The 24,545-nt window shown below is 44.0% G+C and overlaps 1 protein-coding gene across 1 annotated transcript in view; it reads right to left on the minus strand.

Annotated features, from left to right (window-relative positions):
* Window positions 1-1,972: 1,972 nt before the first annotated feature.
* LOC125461564 (R-spondin-2-like) overlaps window positions 1,973-24,545 on the minus strand; it is a 50,868-nt gene continuing 28,295 nt past the window's right edge. The window contains exons 3-5 of the mRNA XM_048550484.2: window positions 13,962-14,105; window positions 13,423-13,611; window positions 1,973-2,070 (exon numbers count right to left, since the gene is read on the minus strand). Coding sequence (XP_048406441.2) covers window positions 1,973-2,070; window positions 13,423-13,611; window positions 13,962-14,105 — 431 coding nt within the window. The remainder of the gene's footprint in view (window positions 2,071-13,422; window positions 13,612-13,961; window positions 14,106-24,545) is intronic.

A 24,545-nucleotide genomic window follows, 5' to 3' on the forward strand; every position in this document is an offset into this window, starting at 1 on the left:
GCTTGACCTGATGTGTTCATCCAGCTCCACACTTCGTTATCTCGGATTCTCCAGCATCTGCAGTTCCCATTATCTCTGATCAAGATATTTGACCCTGAAGGGCATCACCACAGAGAGTGTTCCTGCGTTTGTTCAGTGCACTAAATATGTGTGTATTGTAGCAGTGTGACTGTACCTTAGCTCCTCCGCTGTATCAACCCTCATCCCTAACGCTGGGCTAGTGAAGACATTGCCGTGGCCCAGACTGTCTAATTCTGGGATGGAGCCTGAGACGAGTACACGGTTCAGATTAACCAGCTTTTGGTTTACACTCTTCCTGCAATCATCGCTCACTCACACGAACAGAGACAGAGCCAGTAACTGGGAACATGGAAGGAAAAGATTTGGGAAAATGCAAATCAGTTTTTGAAGAGAGGACTTGTGGTTTTTTTTTAAAAGAAAAGTTATCCAAGTTTTTTGATCGAAGTGATGTTTAATTGTCTCGTTCTGCCGAACCAAACAGTGCTGTGGAAAATTCATTTGGGGGCGTGCAAGTTCAGCATTCGTTAACTATCCCTAATTGTTCTTGATTAAATGGTTTCCTTGGCCAATTCAGGGGGAGTGATGGTCAAGAATCAACCACAGTGCTGTGGATTGAGACTCTGATACAGGCCATTCCAGGTAAGCAAGGCAGATTTGAAACACAAACTGGAGAACCTCCCAGGTCTGGCAGCATCTGTAGCGAGAGAAACATTTGGAGCCTGATATGGATCTTCACAGGAATTCAAGGCAGATTTCCTTCCTGAAGGGGTTTTAATGCATCAGAGGGCTTTTTACAACTGACAATGGTTTCATGGACACTATTACTGAGGCTAATTCCGGATGTTCCTGTTGAATTTAAATTCTACCAGCTGCCACATTAAGTTTCACACTGTTCACAGAGCATTACCAGGGCTTTTGGATTACAAGCTCAGCAGTATCCCAGTACAGTACTGATTGCACTGCTGCCCATCTCTCCTAATGGTCCTCATCTTGAATGATTTTCTGCTGGCAACACTGATCAAAAACAAAGTGATTTTGCCTGAACTGTTGCATGACATGGCCAAGAGTTTACTTCCTTTGGTCTGTCTGTTAGCTTTAGCAGGCCCTGTAATTTAGTTTTGACAGGCATCTTTTGCAGGGGATTAGCCAACACTGTGGGCAGCTGAAATAGCACGTTTTAGAGAATGACAGGAGGCTGTGGGTGAACTGGAGACACAGCATGCGCTGCAATTCACTTACTGTTTTTTTTGGAAAGAGAAGAACACAATTGAAACACAAGAACAGAGCAATGTGGACACATTAGCAGCCAGAGATAGGGGACATTCAGTCCCTGACCCCTGCTTTGGATATTCAACCACATTCTCTCCGATCTGTACCCAAACTCGGTTTCCTTTGATATCCTTTTTGAAAAACAACTTGCATTTATGTAGAACCTTGCATTCCAAGGTGCTTCCCAGGAGCTCATAAGACAAAACCAAACACAGAGCCACATATTAGAATCATATTAGAACAGATGGCTAAAAGTTTGATTATAGGGACAGGCTTTAGACAATGTCTTAGAGGAGTGGAGAGGCTAAGAGAAGGAGAGGTTTCATTTGGGAATTCAAGAGCTTAGGCATGGCCACCATTGATGGAAGGACTAAAAGGGGGGATGCTCAAGAGGTCAGAATTAATCTTGACATCCATATGTGATATGACAATTTCGTTCTAATTGATAGTTCAATTTCACGTCCAGCACCACAGCTTTTGGGAGGGTGGAGAATGTATCAAAGAGATCAAATATCTGGAACTATCGGTCCAAAGTAGGAGATGCACTCTGGACACTGAGATATTTCTCTCGTTGATTTTCAATGCCAGTCTGTTGAGTTCCAGGGTTCTTCGGTGGGCACCATCGGACAAGGTCACCCATGCTGTTCACCCTCCCCTATGCCCCATAACAGGGTCGCAGAGCTTAGGAGGAGGCATCATCCTCATCTGACTGCACTTCGGCTGCCAGCTTCTTCTTTTTCTGCTTATTTCTTCTGCTTTTAGTCACCACCTTCCTTCTCTCTGTAAAACAATAATGGTGCTGATTTGGTTGTGCATCCTTTCTGGATAAACTGAAATCGGACATTTTGTTGTAAACTCAGTACCCTCTGTATCTGTGGATTGCAACCCTCTCCCACCAAAGTCAGGGAAGGGCTGCGAGGGCAGGAATGTTAAAAGTTGAGTTGCTCCCAAGAAAATCCCTGATCTCCTAAGGTGAGAGGGAGAAAGTTTAATGGGGAGATGTGAGGAAAATGTTTTTCACAGAGGGTGGTAAGTACCTGGAGTGTGCTGCCAGGGTAAGTGGTGGAAGCAGACATGATAGCAACATTTAAGAGGCATTTGGACAGAAAGATGTCCAGAAAGGAATAGAGAGATCCAGACCATGTGCAGGCAGATGGGATTAGTTTAGAACGGCATCATGATCAACACAGACATTGTGGGCCGATGGACCTTTCCTGTGCTGTACTGTTCAATGTTCTTATTTGCAGGGTGACAGAATGATCAAAACCCAAATAAGATACCTTCCCTTTCTTTTAAAAGACCAGAGTGATTAAAATAACCCAACTTATAAACATAAAAGAATGCATTAGAATTGAATGGCACAGAAGGATGAATATTGATCAGATGTAAACTATTTTGAATTTCTGGAGTACGACTGAGATGAGAAATGACAAGTCATCTTCAATAATACAACAACATTGAAAAAAGTTCAAAGTATAAATCACAACAAAATATAAAAGTAATTAGTAGAACTCATAATTCCACACTCCACCATTGAAATCCAATGTCAGCGACAGCAGGTTTAGTCTTAACGCAGAAGGATTAATTTTGAATTTTACAGCAGAACACTATGTAACAGTCCAGGTCACAGATTGACATGACCATCTCTTCGCTCCTGTTTTTATGTTTCTCTCTCTTCACAATTTGTGTTTTTTTTTCTCTCTCTCTTCCCCCAAGATCATTTCTCTCCATCTCTTGCCTCTCCCATCCCAAGTTTCTCTTCTTCTCCCAGCTTTGCTTTATCTCTGAATGGAAGGTCCCTGGTGAAATACCAACTCTGTTCTCCATAGGTGCTGGCCAACCTATCAAGGGTTTCTGACTGGGATAGTAGGAACTGCAGATGCTGGAGAATCTGAGATAACAAGGTGTAGAGCTGGATGAACACAACAGGCCAAGCAGCATCAGAGGAGCAGGAAAACCGATGTTTTGGGTCTGGACCCGGTCCAGATCCAAAATGTCAGCTTTCCTGCTCCTATGATGCTGTTTGGCCTGCTGTGTTCATACAGCTCTACACCTTGTTATCTCAAGGGTTTCTGGCATTTTATTTCACATTTCCAGTAGTCTAGAGCATTTTGCTTTCTATTTAATCTCTCCTAGATGGGTTTATGCTTTTCTCTCTTCCCCCTCTTTCTGACACTCTCTCTCCCTCTCTCTCATTCCTATCTTCCTCTAAGGACTCACCAGTTTCTCAGAAACCTTTCCATGGACACTATTTTTCCATAGAATCCCTACAGTGTGGAAACAGCCCATTCGGCCCAACAAGTCCACACCAACCCTCTGAACAGCATCCTACCCAGGCCACTCCACTTGCCATTTCCCTGCATCCCTACATTTCCCATGGCTAATGTACCTAACCCACGCCTCCCTGAACACTACGGGGCAACTTAGCATGGCCAGTGCACCTAACCTGCGCGTCTTTCGGCTATGGGAGGAAACTGGAGCACCTAGTGGAAACCCAGGTAGACACAGGGAGAACGTGCAAACTCCACACATCCAGTTGCCCAAGGGTATTTTTATTATCATTGCAAGGCAATGATTGTTCCATAGAGAGGAACAATCTTGATCCTGTGGGATCAGGCTGGGGATCAACTCAGAAAAATTATTGTCGGATCAGTAGCCTACTCAGTGATCCGCCTGATGGAGTAACATCGAGGGCAGATACTAACCCGTCTAGCAGCAAGTGTTAATCCAATCCAGAGAGATCTCCCCTAACACAGTGTGTGGTCAGGATCCAGCACTGCTCCCCACCATTGATTATATATTCTGAGGACTCAGGCTTCTGCCTCAACAATGCCAGTTGGAGAAAGAAGCTGGGGGTAGGGATTCATTGCCCTTGTGGCAATGATGGAATGTGGTTCTGGCTTGTATTCCCATCTTTTGGCAGCATAATGTGAAAGGTTTGTCAGAGAGGTGGAAATCCAGGATTGAGAGATTGGAGAAGGAAGTTGTTCACCTGGAGTGAGGTTTCGATTAAGCCTCCAATAGACTGGCTCCTGTAGGAGGTCTGCAAAGAGATGAAAGGTGTGCGGAGGGAGCTGTTACCCTGTTAAGTATGGAGGTCCTCTGGGATATGGCTCCCTCTTCTTCTACTCAGTGGGAACAAGGTGCAAGATCCGTCAGCAGTGCATGTTGCTGCTTGATGATGGACCCTGTGTCTTGGGTTGAGCAAGCACCGATACTCAAACAAGAACCTAGTGCACCACTGTGTCGCATCTGGATCTGTCCAGCAAGAATTATCAATGGGGGCTCTGTAGAAGGACCTGCTGCAGGTCAGCCCTGTGGGGGGGGGGGGGGGGGGAGTGTCGAGCACCTAGATGCGCCATTGATCTGAGCAAACTGATTGGCACCTTCAACCAACTTTCCAGGCACACATCTTTGAGACATTATTGTTTTTAACGGTTCATAAAATGTGAGAGTCACTGGGTAGACGACTTAGTTCCCAACCTTTTCTGCAACATGGCACACTTTGCAATACAAACAATTCCATGGCACACTCATTTTCCAGCTGAATTGATTGCTCATAAACATCACATTTACTTACATTTGCTCTAGTTATGGCCTTCCTATGGAGGTTTACAACATCGTCCATTCAGAATCGAAAGCCTGATACTTCACTTTCAATTTGACTATTAGTTTTTATGAGTTGTAATTTTGGGCCAATGCCATATTGTTTACAATGAATCAGTGTTTGTTTTACATTGAGTTTCATCACCTTTGCACAAAATGTCAAGGCAGATTGGGCTAGACCAGCTTTTATGGTCCATCCATAATTACTCAGAGGGACTGTCTAGAGTCAACCACATTGCTGTGGGACAGGGCAAGTTAGCTAAGATTGAGATCAGAGATAATGGGAACTGCAGATGCTGGAGAATCCGAGATAACAAAGTATGGAGCTGGATGAACACAGCAGGCCAAGCAGCATCTCAGGAGCACAAAAGCTGACGTTTTGGGCTAAGGGTCCAGGCCCAAAACACCGCTTTTGTGCTCCTAAGATGCTGCTTAGCCTGCTGTGTTCATCCAGCTCCACACTTTGTTATCTTAGCTAAGACTGAGATGCCCAGTGCAAATGTCTGGAAGGCAGCTTTCCCCATCTTTGGCCACAGCATAGACAAATGATATCACTGAATCCCAAGCTGCAGGAGAGTAATGACAGATGAAGATTGGCAGGGTGAGAGTGAAGGGGAGCACATGAGAGTAGCAACAAGGGCTGAAGTTGGCTCTCAGTGTTGGGTCCAACTCATTTCCCAATGAATGTTCCTCAAGCAGGCACTGTTGTCAATGAGGGACTCCTGTTTGGAAGTCTGTGAATAACCACCCTGCATTATGTTGGTTGGCCTATCCACTCCCTCCCTGAGTTAATATCAATGGGATGATCTAATCAGGTAGGAGATGAAATCTGACAAGTGGTTGGGTTTCAATATTAAGTTAGTGGCAGTTTAAGACTCATGGTATCTGGTGACTGAAACTCTTTTTCTATGTTTGTGTGCCATGTACAGTCATCAAATCACAATTTCTCCCAACTAACTCAGAGGCAAATTGGGACGTGCCTATCATCTGAGTGACAATTGGATAAAGTTAGCTCTCCCCAGGTAAAGTGGTTAAAGGTGAGCCTCAGTGATCTCTATTGAACACTAGAAGAGTAGGAGGGTGGGGTGCAGAGGAAACTGATCGATCTGGCTTTTGGTAGCAGCAAGTGTGAAGAAGGGGCTTTGTCATGGGGTGAGGGCGTTGTCCCAGGTGGTCATAAAGAATTATGAAGGGGGTGTGAAGGTTGAAGGTGGAAGAAGCTGCAAAGAGACAGGGGGGCTTGCAGAGCAGGTCTGCAATTACCTGATTGTGGTGATGACCATTTTGTGCCCACCGCCTGTGCCCTTGATTGCAAAGTCCCAAAAGGTCACTGCTCAGCATTACAGTGAGGAAAGTTTTCCAAGGTTACAAAGGGATCTTGATCAAATGGGTCAATGGGCTAAAAAATGGCAGATGGAATTCAAACTGTATAAATGCAAGGTGTTGCATTTTTGAACAACAAACGAGTGTAGGGTTTATACAACTAATGGTAAGGCCTTGGGTAATATTGTAGAACAGGTACACGTACAGGTTCAGGTAGATAATTCTTTGAATTTTGCATCACATATAGACAGGGTGGTTGAAAGGGCATTTGGCACACATGCCTTCATTGCTCAGTCCTTCCAGTATCGGAGTTGGGAAGTCATGTTGAGGTTACCAGGATGTTGCCAGGTATGGAAGGTTTGAGTTATAAAGAAAGGCTGGGCGGGCTGGGATTTGTTTCACTGAAGCGTAGCATGTTAACCAGCAACCTGATAGAAGTTTATAAAATCATGAGAGGTACAGATAGGGTTAATGGGAGTTGTCTTTTCCCTAGGATGGGGGATTTCAAGACCAGGGGGCACATTTTTATGGTGAGAGGAGAGAGATTTAAAAAAGACATGAGGCAATTGTTTTACACAGATGGTGGTTCACATGTGGAATGAACTTCCTGAGGAAGTGGTGGATGTGGGCACAGTTTAAAAGACATTTGGATAAGTACATGAACAGGAAAGGCTTGGAGGAATATGGGCCAAGAGCAGGCAAGTGGGGCTAGTTCAGTTTGGAATTATGTTCAGCATGGACTGGTTGGGCCAAAGGGTCTGTTTCCGTGCAATAGGACTCTATGACACTACTTGTAGGGCTTCTACCTTTAGACCAATTGTCCAAGGTGAATAAACTTGTGTAAGCCTTCTTGCCTTACTGGTACTTTAAGGATTTCACCCCACTACTGGTATTAACTTGGGGAGGCAGTGAACTGCCCAACAAGCATAAAGCATAGAGCTGGATGAACACAGCAGGCCAAGCAGCATCTTAGGAGCACAAAAGCTGACGTTTCAGGCCTAGACCCTTCATCAGAAAAGGGGGACGGAGAGAGGGTTCTGGAATAAATAGGGAGAGAGGGGGAGGCGGACCGAAGATGGATAGAGGAGAAGGCAGGTGGAGAGGAGACAGACAAGTTAAAGAGGTGGGGATGGAGCTTGTGGAGTTGAGTGTAAACCAGTTCTGAGGAAGGGTCACTGGACTTTATCTTCACAGATGCTGCCAGACCTGCTGAGCTTTTCCAGCAAAACTTTTGTTTTTGCTCCTGATTTACAGCATCCACATTTCTTTCGGCTTTTATTAAGCAGAGGGGTTGTTTGAAGACTTCTGAAGGGGAGTCCCTCATTGACAGCATTGCCTGCTTGAGGAACACACGTGTGGGAAATGTGTGGGACGAACACTGGAAGTTATCTCCAGCGCTTTTGCCACTATCATGTAGCTCCCTCACCCTCACCCTGCCAATTCCCACCCATTATTACTCTCTTGTGACTTGGGATCCAGTGATGACATTTAACAAAGTTGCAGCAAAAGATGGGGACAGCTACTTTCCATTCCCAGTGCTTTCATTACATTGAGCACGGAGCATGGATAGAGGGAGAGACAGAGGGAGAAAGACATGGGCAGAATCTAGGCACAGATGCTCCTTGTAGAAACAATTAGACTTCATGAGAATGTAACCACAGCAAGAGATACCCATGAAAATTTGATACAGTGACCACAAATGTGATGTTTATTTACAAACAGACAGACAGAGAAACAAATTAATTAACTGCAGTTCTGAAGAAAATAGCTTCCAACCTGTAAACAACTTATTCAAGAGACTCATTTTTCAAAATGAGCCCTATTAGGCCATAAAATGAACACTTAAACTGTGTTTGGTGGTTTGATTTAACTTGAGGCAGAATGACCCAAAGAGAAATATGAAGTGATAAGAGCCTTCATCAAATGTGACAGGTTCACTCTGAGCTCCCCGGTGCACTGGCCCAGTCAACACAATGGATAGTCAGGCTGTAGACTTGATAGACCTCTCACTGTCACAATCAAATGGATCAACTTTACTGCACACACCCTGACTTTCCCCAACTTGCTGTGTTGCACTCTCAAGAATATGGTATCCCCTCAGCCTCCCTGACACAACCTTGCCGCTCACTTGCCCTACTTCCTCATCCACACCTACCGTCACCCACCCTCTCACCTCCCTCACTCACCCTGATTCAAGCACGTGCCCTCACCCATTCTTACTTCCGTGGGTTAAACTCAAACAGTTTCTGCAGCTGGACAAGCAGTGGTTTCAATCACTTGTAAGGATCATGGAGCTAGGTCAGCTCAGCAGACTGAACTGGAGCCCCTCAGTCATTGTGGAAACTGACAGCTGGTTACTGTAGCCACAGGCACTGAATTCATTTAACCAATGGATGTCTGAGCTCCTGAGTTTCCAGGGGGCAATGTGATAGACATCTTCCCCTGAACAACGACAATTAGCAGTGGCTTGCCTTGTTGATCAGCGGGCCTGGTCAGTATTACAGATGGGAACCACTTTGAGAAAGGGAAGGTTCTGAACCAGTGCAAATGAATTGTGGAATCTCTTGTGTGAAGTAGTTTTGGGTGGGAGTCACTAACATTTAAAATTTTCTGAAGCTGTTGTGTTGCTTAATTCAGTCTGAATCGCAAAGTTATCCAGGTGGGAATCACGGAGAAACCTCAGACTGCAATATCTTATTGTTCATCTCATTAGCTGTGAATGTCTATAAATTGGCCGCTGTTGGATTCCACTTCAGAATGATACTGGAGCTTACAACTTTGACTTAAGAGAACAGGCTGATTAAGTAAAGTCTGCATTCTTCTCCAATATTGAAAGGCGAGGGTTTTGAATGGTGAAGTGATTTGCGAGGCCACATTCAAAAAATATTTCTACTGACGGATAAAAATTGAACACGTTGACATGGAGTTGAGTGGAGCTACAGAGTTCCAAAGTGAAACTAGCAAGCAATATTCAGCACTAAAGACAACTATTGCTGGGGACCCGTGGGTACAGAGGGTCAATTAAATCTTTCAGCCTGAGATTGAGGAATTCTTGTTGATGGAGTATTGAGCAATTTGAAGCAAAGTCAAAAATGGAATTGGTACAGCTCACCCATTCAGCAGTACAACAGGTTCAAGGAGCCAAATCACGTCCCTGCTGCTCCTGTGTGCCTGGAAGTGACTCAACTGCTCTGACATTCTATGATTCTGAAAACATAAACATACTCTGACTGGATATCACCCAGAACTGATGCTAGAGTTAAATGGCACATATTTTTTGCTGATGCCATCAATCTACTTGCAGGGTGGAAAATAATTTGAGGACTGAGTACAAAATTCCTCAAGGGATTGAACAAAAGCAGATGCTTATAACCCCCTCTGTCCCTTAACAACACCCTCTCCACAAGCCACTGTTCTGTAGCGGTGACTGTGCTGATACAAATCCTCACCCTGACCACCAATCATCATTGTCACAATGCTTTGGGAACAACTTCATCTCCACATTTCCCTCAAAGTCACACAATATCACAAAATAGACACTTGTTGGCTCATCATCACAGAATCAAAATTTTGGAATAAAAGATAATACAATGTGAGGCTGGATGAACACAGCAGGCCAAGCAGCATCTCAGGAGCACAAAAGCTGACGTTTCGGGCCTAGACCCTTCATCAGAGAATTTTGGAATGTTGTTTCTCATGGAACTGTGGGACCTCCCACACCACTGGAACAACCAACAACAACCTGGAAGACAATTAGCAACAAACCATAAGCCAGCAGCACCAACCACTCCCACATCCCTTAATAACACAAATGAAAGGCCCAAAGTTCCACACAAGGAAATCTCCTTTGCTCCAAGACTCCCTGCCAACTGGGATACTTCACCTCCTCTCTGTGCCCAAGCATATACTCTTCCACTAGGCTTCACTTCCTCTGCTACCTGTTAGTTTGACTTTGACACCAAGCATCACTTTCTCAAAAGTTTTCTTGCCCAAAGCCGAGGCTGGCCATTAAAACTGGGTCAAATCTGGCTGCTGTGCTGTTTGCCACTTCTTCAGACAATATTGATTCTGGGTTAGCGCTTGGATTTCTACAAGGTAGACCACCATTGCAACTGCAACAGGTGACCACAAATGTCTCTTGCACAGGAAGCGCTCAGCCATCTCACTAGCTGAGTACCAAGAAAACTGATAAGGATCATGGAGTCATAGAGTCATACGGCATGGAAACAGACCTTCAGTCCCACCAGTACATGCCAACATAATCCCAAACTAAACTAGTCCCACCTGCCCACTCCTGGCCCATATCCCTCTAAACCTGGCAGACCATGATTCCTCCCAAATCCAAATAGCTATGAGTGTTTATTCATTTCTCGGATATGGAACTTTCTGGCAAGATTGATAGGAGTGAGCTGCTTTTCACATGTGCAATGGAGGCATGTGGCTTCAATACTGTAGGGAAGGCAAGTTCCAGCATTTTGACCCAAAGCAATGAAGTAATGGAGATATATTTTCAAGTCAGGATGGTGAGTGGCATGGACGGGAACTTGTAGGGTGGGGATGTTCCCATGTATCTGCTGCTCTTGTCCTTCTAGATGTAGAGGGTGGGAGTTTTGAAAATGCTGTTGAAAGAAGCTTGGTGAGTGTTGCAGAGTATTCTATAAAGGGTATACTGTTGCTATTAATCACTAATGGTTGAGAGAGTGACTGTTTAAGGTGAAGGAAAGGGTTTCAAACTCTACCAGTGTTGAACATGAAGACAATGATAGTTTGTGAAACCTCCACCCATGCAAATTTAAGAAGAGGAATGCCAGAAATCAGGGGATAATAAATACCAGTACAACATTTTAAGCAGATGACAGAGCTGAAAGATTTGGATGGAATCCCACAGAAATCTGGAGTGGATCAAGCAAAGTCCTGTTCCTTTCAGACACAGTCATTTCTAGCTCAAGGCCTCTGAGAATGAACCTCTAATAGAAATGAATAAACAAGCAAAACAGTGATTCCAAAAATGATTGTGTATTGACCACACTCCAGTTCTAACCTGCAATGATTTCAAAAATCAGGTCAGAATTTGAGAGTTCATCACAATTAAAACATGCACGGAATTTTCCCACTCAACCACTTGGAGAGAGTGCCCATTAAAAGTAGCCAAGATCTTGTCTACATCTAACAGTAAATTACACACTATTTACATTTGGAGCCTGGTTATTAAATGAGTAAAAAAAAGTCATCTTTCTGCTGGAAGATGAACTATTTAGATATTTCTCCAGAGTTTGTAAAGCAGTGAGTGCTCATTCATTGCATCGATGGGCTTGCCAAAGTTACCTGCTATTGTCTATCTCCGAGGGAGTGTTGTCGAACAGACAGATGTGGGGTTCAGGTACATAGTTCCTTGAAAGTGGCGTCATAGGTAGACAGGGTTGTAAAGGAGGCATTTGGCATGTTTTTCTTCATTGGTCAGAACATTGAGTACAGGAGTTATAGCTATACGAGACATTGGTAAGGCCACATTTACAGTACTGCTACGTTTCTGGTTGCCCTGCTATAGAAAGGATGTTGTTAAACTGGAAAGGGTACAAAGAGATTTACAATAAATTTACTAAGACTGGAAGGTTTGAGTTATAAAAAGAGGTCCGATGGGCTCGGACTTCTCTTCCCTGAAGAGTAGGAGGCAGAGGGGTCACCTTATAGAGATTTACAAAATCATGATGTGCTTAGATAAATTGAATATCCAAGGTCTTTACCCCAGGGTAGAGAAGTCCAAAAGTAGACGGCATAGGTTTAGGGTGAGATTTAAAGAGGACCTGAGGAGCAACTTTTTCACACAGAGGATGGTGCGTGTATGAAGCGAATTGCCAGAGGAAGTATCAGAAGTGTGTACAATTACAACATTCAGAAGTCATTTTGACAGGCACATGGACAGGAAAGGTTTGGAGGGATATGTGTGAAATGCAGGCAAGTAGGACTCATTCAGTTTAGGAAACCTGGTCGGTGCAGACGAGTCTCTGAGCTGCATGACATCAGAGTCTATGACTCATGGTTACACCACATCTCATTCCTAAAGCATCTTCCAACCAATGACACATTTCCTGAATTGTTGTAAATGTCAGAAACAAAGTCAGCAGCTCATGTACCAATAATCTGTTTTATGTTTAGTGAAAGGTCAACAACCCAAAACATTCATTCACTTTCTTTGACTCCAAATGCTGTCAGGCCTGATGAGCATTTCTAGTTTTTTCATATTATGTTTTAGGTGCAGGTTTCACGTAAATATTGTCCATGATATTTCCAAAGAGTATGTGAGATATTTTATCTCCACCTGATAGCCAAGATGAGCATAAGTTAATGAGAAAGATTTCACCTCCAACACTGCAGGACACAGTACAGTACATTGATACATTAGCCTGGATTATATTCTCCAGCCTCTGGAATAGGACTTGAACCCACATATGTCTCACTTCTAACTCAGAGCCCAGAGCATTAGGTGTTTGACTTCTTGCTCTTCATTAGTCAACCAGAATGTAATAATAAACTAAGGACAGATGAACAAAAAACGCTGGAAATACTCAATAGGCCTGGCAATAACTGGGGAGCAAGGAACAGAGATAACGTTTCAGATCAGCTACTTTTCAGCTGGAAAAGAGAAGACTGAGTGGGTGACTGAATAGAGGCCTTTAAAACAATCTAGTGGGCTAAACATAGTGAAAAGGTTTTCACTCGTCTGGAAACAGGAGCTAGGGATCATAGATGTTAAGCTGGTCACTAATCTATCAAATAAAGAACTTGGGGAAAACCTCTTTACCCAGCAAGAGGGTCGAATTTTCTACTGCATGGAATCCTTTAGATAACCAGCTTATGCATGTTTAATGGGAAGTGAACAAGATAAATTGTGGAAATTGGATCTGAGGGTCACAGGCTAAAAATATCAAAAGGAGCCTTAAAACTAAAATTGGGCAATGTCTCTTTGCCATTGAAGTGGCAAGTGTGTGTAACTAATTCCAGATGGAACATTGGTGGGGGAGAAAAAAGCTTTGAAATCATTTAAAAAACATTTGGATGATGTGTGTAATTAGAGAGAATGACGAGCTGGGTGGAATGGTCTTCCTCATCTATTGATATCTTGTAGTGGCATCTTCTCACTGAGGAAGCTTTTGGATCACGTCACTTTAGATTCCCAATGAAGGAACCATGGGTCATTCTTACCTCCAGGGCAGTATCTCTCCTTTATCCTACATTTCCTTGACATTGACAGTGCCACACATGGCTCCCACTCCTTTGGTGAAGATGTTAGGATTTGTCTTGTCCTGGTCTCTAAGCCCCACTTGAAGCCACATGTTTGTTGGTTCTTCTGGCAGGGGCCCCACTCGGCCCAGGGTCCAACCTCACAGCCGTCTGTAAAAAAACCACAAAGTCATTAAGATCACCACCAACATTAATTTAAAGAGGCTATTCACCATTTCAACAGGATTCCACTGTGGTGGTACTAGGGTTGGAATTGGAAGTTGCTTCGTTCCATCCAGCGATTAGAGGCGGTCGCATGTAAACCTCAGCTGAACTCTCTTCTCTCTTGTTAAAAGAAAAAGTGTATTTCATTGTCCTTTCAAACAATTTATAGCCACTGACATTCTTTTAAAGTATCCTCACTGCTGTGATGTAGAACTTGTGGGCTGTGAAATATTAAGTTTTAATGTTATACTTACAGAAAGACAACATTAAAAACCAGTCAAAGATGAATCACTTACCCACACATTCCATCAGCCTGGCATGTGGTGCTGTCCCTTTCGGACAAATGTTGTAACATTTCCCCTTCAGCAGGTAGTGCTCAGATTTACATTTGATACAGAACTCACGGCTGAAGCAGCTTTCACAATTTGCTGTCTTACATCCTAGCACACAGAGGAATGAAAATTTAATAACTTAGTTACAGGACATGTTCTAATCTTCATCTGACAACAAAAAAGATCTGAAAGAATGGTACTAGAACTTGAATTAACTTCATTGTCAGATGTACTCAAATGAGCACAGTGAAAAGTTTACAGTCGCCACATTAAAGCACCATCTTAGGTGCAGCCCAAAGGTACCTAGGAACAGATACTTAAGATCAAATTCTTCGGAAACAAAAAAGAGAAAAGAAATAAATATTTCAGCATTATAGGTCATAGGAATAAATTAGAAAAATAAAGAAGTAAAAACTTCAGTGTAAACATTTATACACTTACTAAGAAAAGGTGGACAGGCTTTATCGCTTGAAAAAAATGTGATGGATGACCTGGTAGAGATCACCAAAATTATGAAGATGTTCAATAGGGTAGACGTAGAGAAAATATTTTTATTTATGAGGGAGAACAAGACTAGACGGTATAAATATAAAGATGGTGGTTAATAAATCCAATTGAAAATCCACGTGAAATGTCTTTAGATAAAAATGGTCACTACCAGACAGTTATTTATTCTTATTCTTTGAGGGATTGTGGGTGTCACTGGCAGGGCCCAGCATTTATAGCGCCCTGTAATTGTCCTTGAGAAAGTGACGGTGAGTTGCCTTCTTGAACCACTGCAGTGTGTATAGTTATACCTACACGACAGTGCTGTTAGGAAGGGAGCTCCAGGATTTTGATCCAGCAACACTGAAAGAACAAAGATGGACCTGCTGGTAATGATGGTGTTTAACATGGAAGGGAGCTTGCAGATGCTGGTGTTCCCATTTATCTGCTGCTCCAGTCCTGTTAGATGGTAGAGGTTTTAGGCTTTGAAGGCACTGTCGGAGAAACTTTGGCAAGTTGCTGCAATACATCTGATGTATAGCATACACTGATGTCACTGTGCGTTAGTGGTGAATGGGGTGACTTTTGAAGATGTTAGATTGGATACCAAACAAGTGGGCTGCTTTGTCCTAGTTGATGTCAAGCTTCTTGAGTGCAATTGAAGCTGCACCCAATCTATACAACTACATCACACGTGTTGAGGGGAATACATCGATAGATTTATGGGGAAGCTAGGTAAACATCTGAAGGAGATAATTTTGGGGTTAGTTGAAAAGGAGTGGAAGGAAGCTTATGTGGAACATAAATGGTGTGATGGACCATTGAGCTAAATAGCTACCTCAGTGCTGTAGATTCGAATAAACCTGACCAAATTTAATTTCACAATTATTTATCTGCAAAGGTCAGTGAAAATTAGGCAGCGATGAACTTTGCTTCAGACTGCCCTCCTCCTGAAGGTTCAGCAGCAGATAGGATGCCAGAATTAGAATGATCCCATTTTTATAACAGTCATCAAAAGAAACAAACACTCAACTCTGTAATTTCTGGTAATGTATTAATAGCACAGCAAACAGGCCATATAACCCAATAACTCAGCACTACATTTTTCCCAAATTTCCAACTGATTGGCTGGTAACCAATAGCCCTTCAAAAATAGAATCTATCATTGAGTTATGTCCTAATCAAGAGAATTGAGGTGCCCAAGATATTTTGAAAAATGTTTTGAAAATAACTTTTTTCGGCTGATGATGCAGTAAATATCCTTTCATTTATACAATGTGAGGACAGTGTCTTCAGGTGTGAACTTCATTTCCGAATACAATAATTAAAATGCATGTTTGTACAAAAATGTGTTAGTTATAGGAGGGGTCTCTGAGGACTGGAGAATAACCAATGTTGTTGCTTTGTTTAAGAAGGGCAACAGGGATAATCCAGGAAATTGCAGGCTGGTGAGCCTTATGTCAGTGGTGAGGAAATTATCAGAGATAATTCTTAGAGACAGGATTTATTCTCTTTTGGAAAAATGTGGACTTATTAACAATCGGTAGAGTGGCTTTGCGCTGGGAAGGTCATGTCTTGATTGAGTTGATTAAGGCAGTGACAAAGATGACTGATGAGAGCAGGGCAGGGGATGTTGACTGTACAGACCTTAGCAAGTCCTTTGCAAGTTCCCTCATGATAGGCTGATAGAGAAGGTGAAGTCGCATGGGATTCATGGAGAGCTGGCCAGATGGATGCAGAACTGTTTTTTGTTATAAAAGACAGCCAGTAGCAGTGGAAGGGCGCTTTTCTGACTGGAGATCAGTCACCAGTAGAGTTCAGCAGGGATCAGTGTTGGGATTCCTGTTGTTTGCCATATATATAAATAATTAGAGGAGGATGGGCGGCACGGTGGCTCAGTGGTGTCTCACAGCGCCAGTGACCCTGGTTCGATTCCAGCCTCGGGCAACTGTCTGTGTGGAGTTTGCACATTCTCCCTGTGTCTGCATGGGTTTTCTCCGGGTGCTCCGGTTTCCTCCCACAGTCCAAAGATGTGCAGGCTAGGTGGATTGGCCATGCTAAATTGCCTGTAGTGTTCAGGGGTGTGTGGGTTATAGGGCGATGGGTCTGGGTGGGATGCTCCAAGGGGTGGTGTGGACTTGTTGGGCCAAAGGGCCTGTTTCCACACTGTAGGGAATCTAATCTAAAAAAATGTAAGTGGTCTGACTAGTAAACTTGTAGATGATACAAAGTTTGTGGGAGCTGCAGGTGGTGAGGAGAATTGCCATAGGATATAGACTGGAGACTTCGGTGGAGAAGGGGCAGATGAAATTTAATCCAGACAAATGTGAAGTGATGCATTTTGGAAGGTCTAATGCGGGAGGGAACTGTACAGTAAGTGGTAGAATGCTTAGAAACATCAACATACAGAAGGATCTAGGTGTACGGGTCCACACTTTCCTGAAAGTGGTGACGCTAGTGGATGAGGTGATCAAGAAGGCATATGCCATGCTTGCCTTCATAGAACATAGAACATAGAACATTACAGCACAGTACAGGCCCTTCAGCCCTCGATGTTGTGCCGACCTGTCATACCGATCTCAAGCCCATCTAACCTACACTATTCCATGTACGTCATTGGTCAGGGCATAGAGAATAAAAATTGGCAGGTCATGTTACAACTGTATAGAACTTCAGTTAGACTACATTTGGAAAATCACCTATAGTTCTGCTTGCCACACTACTAGAAGGATGTGAAAGTTTTGGAGAGGGTACAGGAATGATTTACCAGGATGTTGTCTGATTTGGAGGGTGTTAGCTATAAGGAGAGAAAGGGCAAACTTAGTTTAGTTTAAATTGAATGTCAAAGGATGAGGGGCAACCTGATAGAAGTATGTAAAATTATGAGAGCAGTGGGTAGAATGGATAGTCGGAGTCTTTTTCCCAGGGTAAAAATGTCAATTGCTTGGGGGTGCAGGGTAAATCAGAAGGAGATGAGAGAGGCACGTTTTTTGCACATAGGGTCGTAAGTGCCTGGAATGTGCTGCCAGTGGAGGTGGATACAATAGCAATGTTTGAGAGGCATCTGAACAGATACATGAATAGGCTGGGAATAGAGGGATATGGATCATGTAGAGGCATAAGATTTTTAGTTTAGAAAAGCATCATGTGTCAGTGTAGGCCTGCGTCCTTTGAGAAGGGATTTAAAGGAGGACAGATGGAGTGAGATGTGAAGGTTGAGATAGAAAATGCCAGAGTTACAGACCCAAGTAGCTGAGGTTACAGCCAAAAAGAAACCATGGGAATTGGAGGTTCACAAGAGGCCAGGACTGGAGGATACAGAGCTTTGTGAGGTTGGAAAGGTTACAGAAATGGAGAGGCTAGCGCATGGAGACAAGGTCACAATTTTTAAAATGGAGGCTTTGGTGTGAGCCAGGGATGAATTTAGCTTATATACCTGCCCATGTCCTACCACCCAGTGAAAGGGACAGTATTATGTAGATGTTGATATATTGGGAAGTGTTGACATACAAAGGGATCTGGGTGTCCTTGTACATCAGTCAATTAGAGTACACAGGTAGGTGCTGTAAGCAATTAGGAAGGCAAGTTATATATGGATCTTCATTGCAGGAGGATTTGAGTTCAGAAGTAAGGATATCTTGCTGCAGTTATGCAGGGTCTTGGTTAGACTGCATCTGGAATAATTTGTGCTGTGTTGGTCTCCCTAACATAGGAAGGATATACTCATCATAGAGGGAATGCAATGGAGGAGGAGAGGTTTGTTCGGCTGGGCCTGTATTCACTAGAGTTTAGAAGAATTAAAGGGAATCTGACTGAAATGTATAAAATTCTAACAGGACTAGACAGACTTAGATTCGGGAGGATTTTGACATCATTGACATTTTAGAGTGTCACAGAATAGACGCAGTGCAGAAGGGGGCCATTAAAAAAAGTTACCCTTCATTTCTGGCTGCAGTTTAAATTCCGTGATCTAAAGATTTTATGTACAATATATTCTCTCAGAAAAACCCATTCCCTCAAAACCATTCTAACCACAAGATCAATATACTTTACTGATCATGGCGTCACCAGCAGCAAGCAGCAGGAGATTCCCAGAGTGCTTTCATGCATAGTTTTTTGCTTGCAAGATCTGAAGGTTCCATTTGATTTCTTCATATGGCCTTGGTTTGCTTGTTTTGTGGTCAGGTTTCGATCATGGCTATAGCTTTATGGCAATTAAGAAGAACCAAGCCACTCACAAAGAGCACCCTGTCTATATAGCCAATTTTCCAAGTCACTTTCCCCTAATTACTATAAAGCAGGACCAACCACCAAAACTAATGCTTTGAAATTGCTGTACCACAGTTTTGACTCCAAGTTCAGATGAGTCTTAGCCTTTCATTCTGTTCAATAGAGGACATTGCACAAAGTCAAATTACTTATCAGTAAATGTCTTGGGATAGAGCTTTTGCTGTTTCTGCTTTGACCTTGATGCTATAGGTGAAGGAATCTCACTGCAGTGCAGGGTAAGTGCGTCTCAGTCTTTGTACAGGGTTAGTACAGTTCGTACATCTTCCAGTTAGTACATGGAGTTCAAATAGTGAGTAAGTTGGGGGAGTTATTGTTAGAAAGTAATAACTGGAATTTTTAAGTAGCTACTTAAAATTTAACTTGTATTCTAACAGTCAATAGAGCATTTGTCATGTCAGTAGGTGGGGTTTTGTGTTCCACCTGCAAGATGTGGTCAATCATGGATGTTGAGAGAATCCCTGATAAATAACATCTGCAGGAAGTATACTCAGCTTCAGCTGCTCACCGAGAGCATGGATCGGCTTCAGCAGTGGTTAGAGTCAAAGAGTCAAAGCAATATACAGCACAGAAACTGACCCTACAGTCCAACCGCTGTATATGTATGCTGTCCATGCTGGCCAGATGTTCTATATAGCATTTGTTCCATATCCCTTTAAACCCTCCCTATTCATATGTCCATTTAGCTGCCTCTGAAATGTTGTAATTGTACCAGCCTCCACCACATCCTCTGGCAGCTCATTCGACATATGTGCCACCCACTACGTAAAAATATTGCCCCTTAGATGCATTTTATATCTTTCCTCTCTCACCTTAAATCTATGCCCTCTAGTTTTAAACTCCCCCACCCTGGGGTAAAGACCTTGCCTATACACTCTATTCATGCCCCTCATGATTTTATAAACCTCTATAAGATCGTTCCTCAGCCTCGGACACTCCAAGGAAAATAGCCCCAGCCTATTCAGCCTCGATGTATAGCTCATACCTGGCAACATCCTTGTAAATCTTTGCTGAACCCTCTCTAGTTTCACAACATCCTTCCTGTAGCAAGGAGACCAGAATTGCACAAAATATTCCAAAAGTGGCTGAACCAATGTGCTGCACAGCTGCAACATGACCTCCTAACTCCCGTACTCAATCCACTGACCAATAAAGGCAAGCATACCAAAAAGAGATGACACGGTGTGGAGCTGGAGGAACACAGCAGGCCAAGCAGCATCAGAGGAGCAGGAAAGCTGACGTTTCGGATAATTTTCTGAAGAAGGGTCCAGACCCGAAATGTCACCTTCCCTGCTCCTCTGATGGTCCTGACCTGCCATGTTCCTCCAGCTCCACACCTTGTTATTTCAGACTCCAGCATCGGCAGTTCCTACTATCTCTGTACTCTGAGGTAGCCTTCTTCACTGTCCATTACTCTTCCAATTTTAGGTCATCTGCAAACTTACGAACAATATCTTCTATGTTCACATCAAAATCAATTATGAAAATGAGAAAAAAGCAGTGGACCTAGTAACGAACCTTGGTCACAGGCCTCCAGTCTGAAAAGCAACCCTCCACCACCACGCTCTGTCTTTTACCTTCGAGCCAGTTCTATATCCAAATTGCTAGTTCTCCCTTTATTCCGTGTGACCCAACCTTGCTAAACAGTGTATCATGGGGAATTTTGTTGAACATCTTACTGAAGTCCATATAGATCACGTCCACCACTTTGCCCTCATCAATCCTCTTTGTTACTTCTTCAAAAACTCAATCAAGTTAGTGAGACACTGTTTCTCATGCACAAAGCTTTGTTGACTGTTCCTAATCAGTCCTTGCCTTTCCTAACACATGTAAATCCTGTCCCTCAGGATTCCCTCCAACAACTTGCCCACTACCGGTGTCAGACTCATTGACCTATAGTTCCCTGGCTTTTCCTTACCACCTTTCTTAAATAGTGGCACCAAATTAGCCAACTTGCAGTCTTCCTGTTACTATCAATGATACAGGTATCCCAGCAATCACTTCCCTAGCTTCCCACAGGGCTCTAGGGTATACCTAATCAGGTCCTGGGGATTTATCTGCTTTTATGCATCTTGAGATGAGTAATATGAACATTTTTGAAGAAGTCACTATTTATTTCCCCACATTCTCTATCCTCCATATCCCCGTTTAGTATCACCTCCTGGAGACATTAAGGAGCAGTCAAATGGCAGACAGCCAACGTTATAGAAACATGGTCAGGGAAGATGGATTGGTGACCATTAGACAGGGCAGGCAGTCTGTGTGGGAGTTCCTTACAGCTGTCCCCCTGTCGAACAGCAATTCTGTTTGGGACACTGATGAGGTGACAGTAGTGGCACTAGGGCTGACTAGGGCCAAAGCAAACAGCAATAATGATTGGAGATTCAATAGTCAGGGAAACAGATGGGCGCTTCTGTGGAGGCATGTTGCCTCCCTGTAGACAAGGTCATTGATGACTCTGAGTAGGTCCAGGGCATCCTGATATGGGAGAGCAAACAGACGGAAGTCATTCCCCATCTCAGGCAACCACCTACAAACCGATGTCCATTTCAAGCCCACCAACTCCCACAGCTACCTAGAATACACCTCCTCCCACACACCTTCCTGCAAAAATTCCATCCCCTATTCCCTATTCCTTCACCTCCGCCGCAGCTGCTCCCAGGATGAGGCTTTCACTCTCATACATCCCAGATGTCCTCGTTCTTCAAGGACCGCAACATCCCCCCCGCAGTGGTCGAGAACGCCCTTGACCATATCTCCCGCATTTCCCGCAACATATCCCTCACACCCCACCCCCGCCACCGCAATAACCACCAAAAGAGAATCCCCCTCGTTCTCACATACCACCTCACCAACCTCCGGATACAACGCATCATCCTCTGACACTTCCGCCATCTACAATCCAACCCCACCACCCAAGAGATGTTTCCAACCCCACCCTTGTCTGCTTTCCGGAGAGACCACTCTCCCCGTGACTCCCTTGTCCACTCCACACTCCCCTCTAACCCCACCACACCCGGCACTTCCCCTGCAACTGCAGGAAATGCTACACTTGCCCCCACACCTCCTCCCTCACCCCTATCCCAGGCCCCAAGATGACTTTCCGCATCAAGCAAATGTTCACCTGCACATCTGCCAATGTGGTATACTGCATCCACTGTACCCGGTGCAGCTTCCTCTACATTGGGGAAACCAAGCGGAGGCTTGGGGACCGCTTTGCAGAACACCTACGCTCGGTTTGCAATAAACAACTGCACTTCCCAGTCGTGAACCATTTCAACTCCCCCTCCCATTTCTTAGACAACATGTCCATCCTGGGCCTCCTGCAGTGCCACAATAATGCCACCCGTAGGTTGCAGGAACAGCAACTCATATTCCGCTTGGGAACCCTGCAGCCCAATGGTATCAATGTGGATTTCACCAGCTTCAAAATCTCCCCTTCCCCCACCGCATCCCAAAACCAGCCCAGCATGTCCCCGCCTTCCTAACCTGTTCTATCTCTCACCTATCCCCTCCTCCTACCTCAAGCCGCACCTCCATTTCCTACCTACCAACCTCATCCTGTCCATCCTCCCCAGACTGACCTATCCCCTTCCTACCTCCCCACCATAGTATCCTCTCCACCTATCTTCTCCTCTATCCAATTTCAGTCCGCTTCTCCCTCTCTCCCTATTTATTTCAGAATCGTCTCCCCATCCCCCTTTTCTTCTGAAGGGTCTAGGCTGGAAACATCAGCTTTTGTGCTCCTAAGATGCTGCTTGGCCTGCTGTGTTCATTCAGCTTCACACTTTGTTGTCTCGAATTCTCCAGCATCTGCAGTTCCCATTATCTCTGAGACAGAAGTCATTGTCCATTTTGGCTGAAATGCATGGATAGGAAGGGTGACAAGGTCCTTCAGTGACAATTCAGTGAGTTAGGTCATAAATTAAAATGTAGGACCTCAAGGGTAGTAATCCCAGGATTACTCCCCATGCCACAAGCTACTGAGAGACACAGTACAATTGAACATATGGCTAAAGAGCTGCTGTAGTGGGCAGGGTTCCAGATATGTGGATCATTGGGATATCTTCCAAGGAAGGGGGGATTTGTACATCTTAACTGGACAGGCACCAATATCCTAGCAGGAAGGTTTGATATTGGCCCTTGGGAAGATTTAAACTAGTGTGGCAGGTAGAACGGAACAAGAGCAGATAATTAGTAAATTTACAGACTGGGGAAGAGCTTGTGACTAAGGCGAATACAGCTCAGAGGAAGAGCAGTCAGGGATAGGTTGCTGAGCTCAGCGAAACTGGAGGCTTAGACTGTCTTTGCTTCAATGCAAAAGGTGTAACAGGTAAGATGGATGAACTTAGAACCTGGATTAATGCATGCTATTCTGAGTTTGTTGCTATCTCAGAGACACATTTGAAAGAGAGACAGGATTGGCAATTAGTGTTCTGGGATGTTAATGTGTTAGATGAGACAGAGGAGGAAGCACAGGAAGTGAGGGAGTTGCATTACTAGTTAGACAGCATATTACAGTTGTGTTAGGGGAGGACACACTGGATGGTGGAAGGTTGTGCAGCAAGGCATTATGGGTAGGGCTCAGGAATAGGAAGTGTGCAATCACAATTCTGGGACTCTACTACAGACCTCCCAGCTGCCGGTAGAGGATAGATGAAGAGATATGTAGTCAGATTCTGGAAAGGTGTGAAAATAATAGAATTGTTGTGGTGGGTGATTTTAACTTCCCTTATAATGACTGGGACTCCCCTAGTGCCGAGGTTTTGGAATGGGAGCAATTTGTTAGGTGAGTCCAGTATGTGGATAGTCCAACAGAGGGAGCCATACTGGACCTGGTATTGGGAAACGAGTCTGGCCAGATAACCAAAGGACAAGACTGGACGTCAGATGAAGGCGTTAAACTGGGGGAAAGCCAACTATAACTGAAGTAGGCAAGAATTGGATTGGAAGTGGCTGCAATCCACATCTGACATGTGCAAGTCTTTTAAAGACCAGTTGATTAGAGGACAGGCATATGCCTGTGAAAATGAAGGACACGAAAGGCAGAATTCTGGAACCTTGGATTACAGAGGAAATTATCAGTTTCATCATAAAAAAGGAAGCATACCAACAGTCTAAGCAACTAAAAACAGACAAAGGCCTTGAAGAGGATACAGAAAGTAGGAAGGAGCTCTAACAAGGAGTTAGGAGGGCCAAAAGGGACCATGAAATGTTCTTGGCCAGCACATGTAAGGAGAATCCCAAGGTATTTTATACATATATTAACAGCAACAGACTAGCTAGGGAAGAGTAGGCCCACTCAAGGATAAAGGAGGGTGGTTACATGTGGAACCGGACAAAATGGGTAAGATCCTTAATAAGTACTTTACATTGGTATTCATCAACGAGAAGAGCGTGAGGGATGGGATCTATCCAAGGATACCGTGGGAGACAAGGGAGGAAATAGCCGGGGCCTTGACAGATATCTTTGCATCCTCTTTAGCCTCAGACGAGGCTCTAGAGGACTGGAGAATGGCTACTGTTGTTCCTTTGTTTAAAAAGGGAAACAGAGATATTCCAAGTAATTATAGGCTGGTAAAGCCTGATGTCAGTGGTGGGGAAGCTGTTGGAGAAGATATTGAGAGACCGGATTTACTCACATTTGGAAGCAAATGGACTTGTTAGTGATAGGCAGCATGGGTTTGTGCAGGAAAAGTCATGTTTCACCAACTTGACTGAGTTTTTTGAGGAGGTGGACAAAAATGATTGCTGAAGGAAGGGCAGTGGGTGTTG

Source organism: Stegostoma tigrinum, chromosome 19, assembly GCF_030684315.1.
Source record: "Stegostoma tigrinum isolate sSteTig4 chromosome 19, sSteTig4.hap1, whole genome shotgun sequence".
In the NCBI taxonomy this organism is placed as follows: Eukaryota; Metazoa; Chordata; class Chondrichthyes; order Orectolobiformes; family Stegostomatidae; genus Stegostoma; species Stegostoma tigrinum.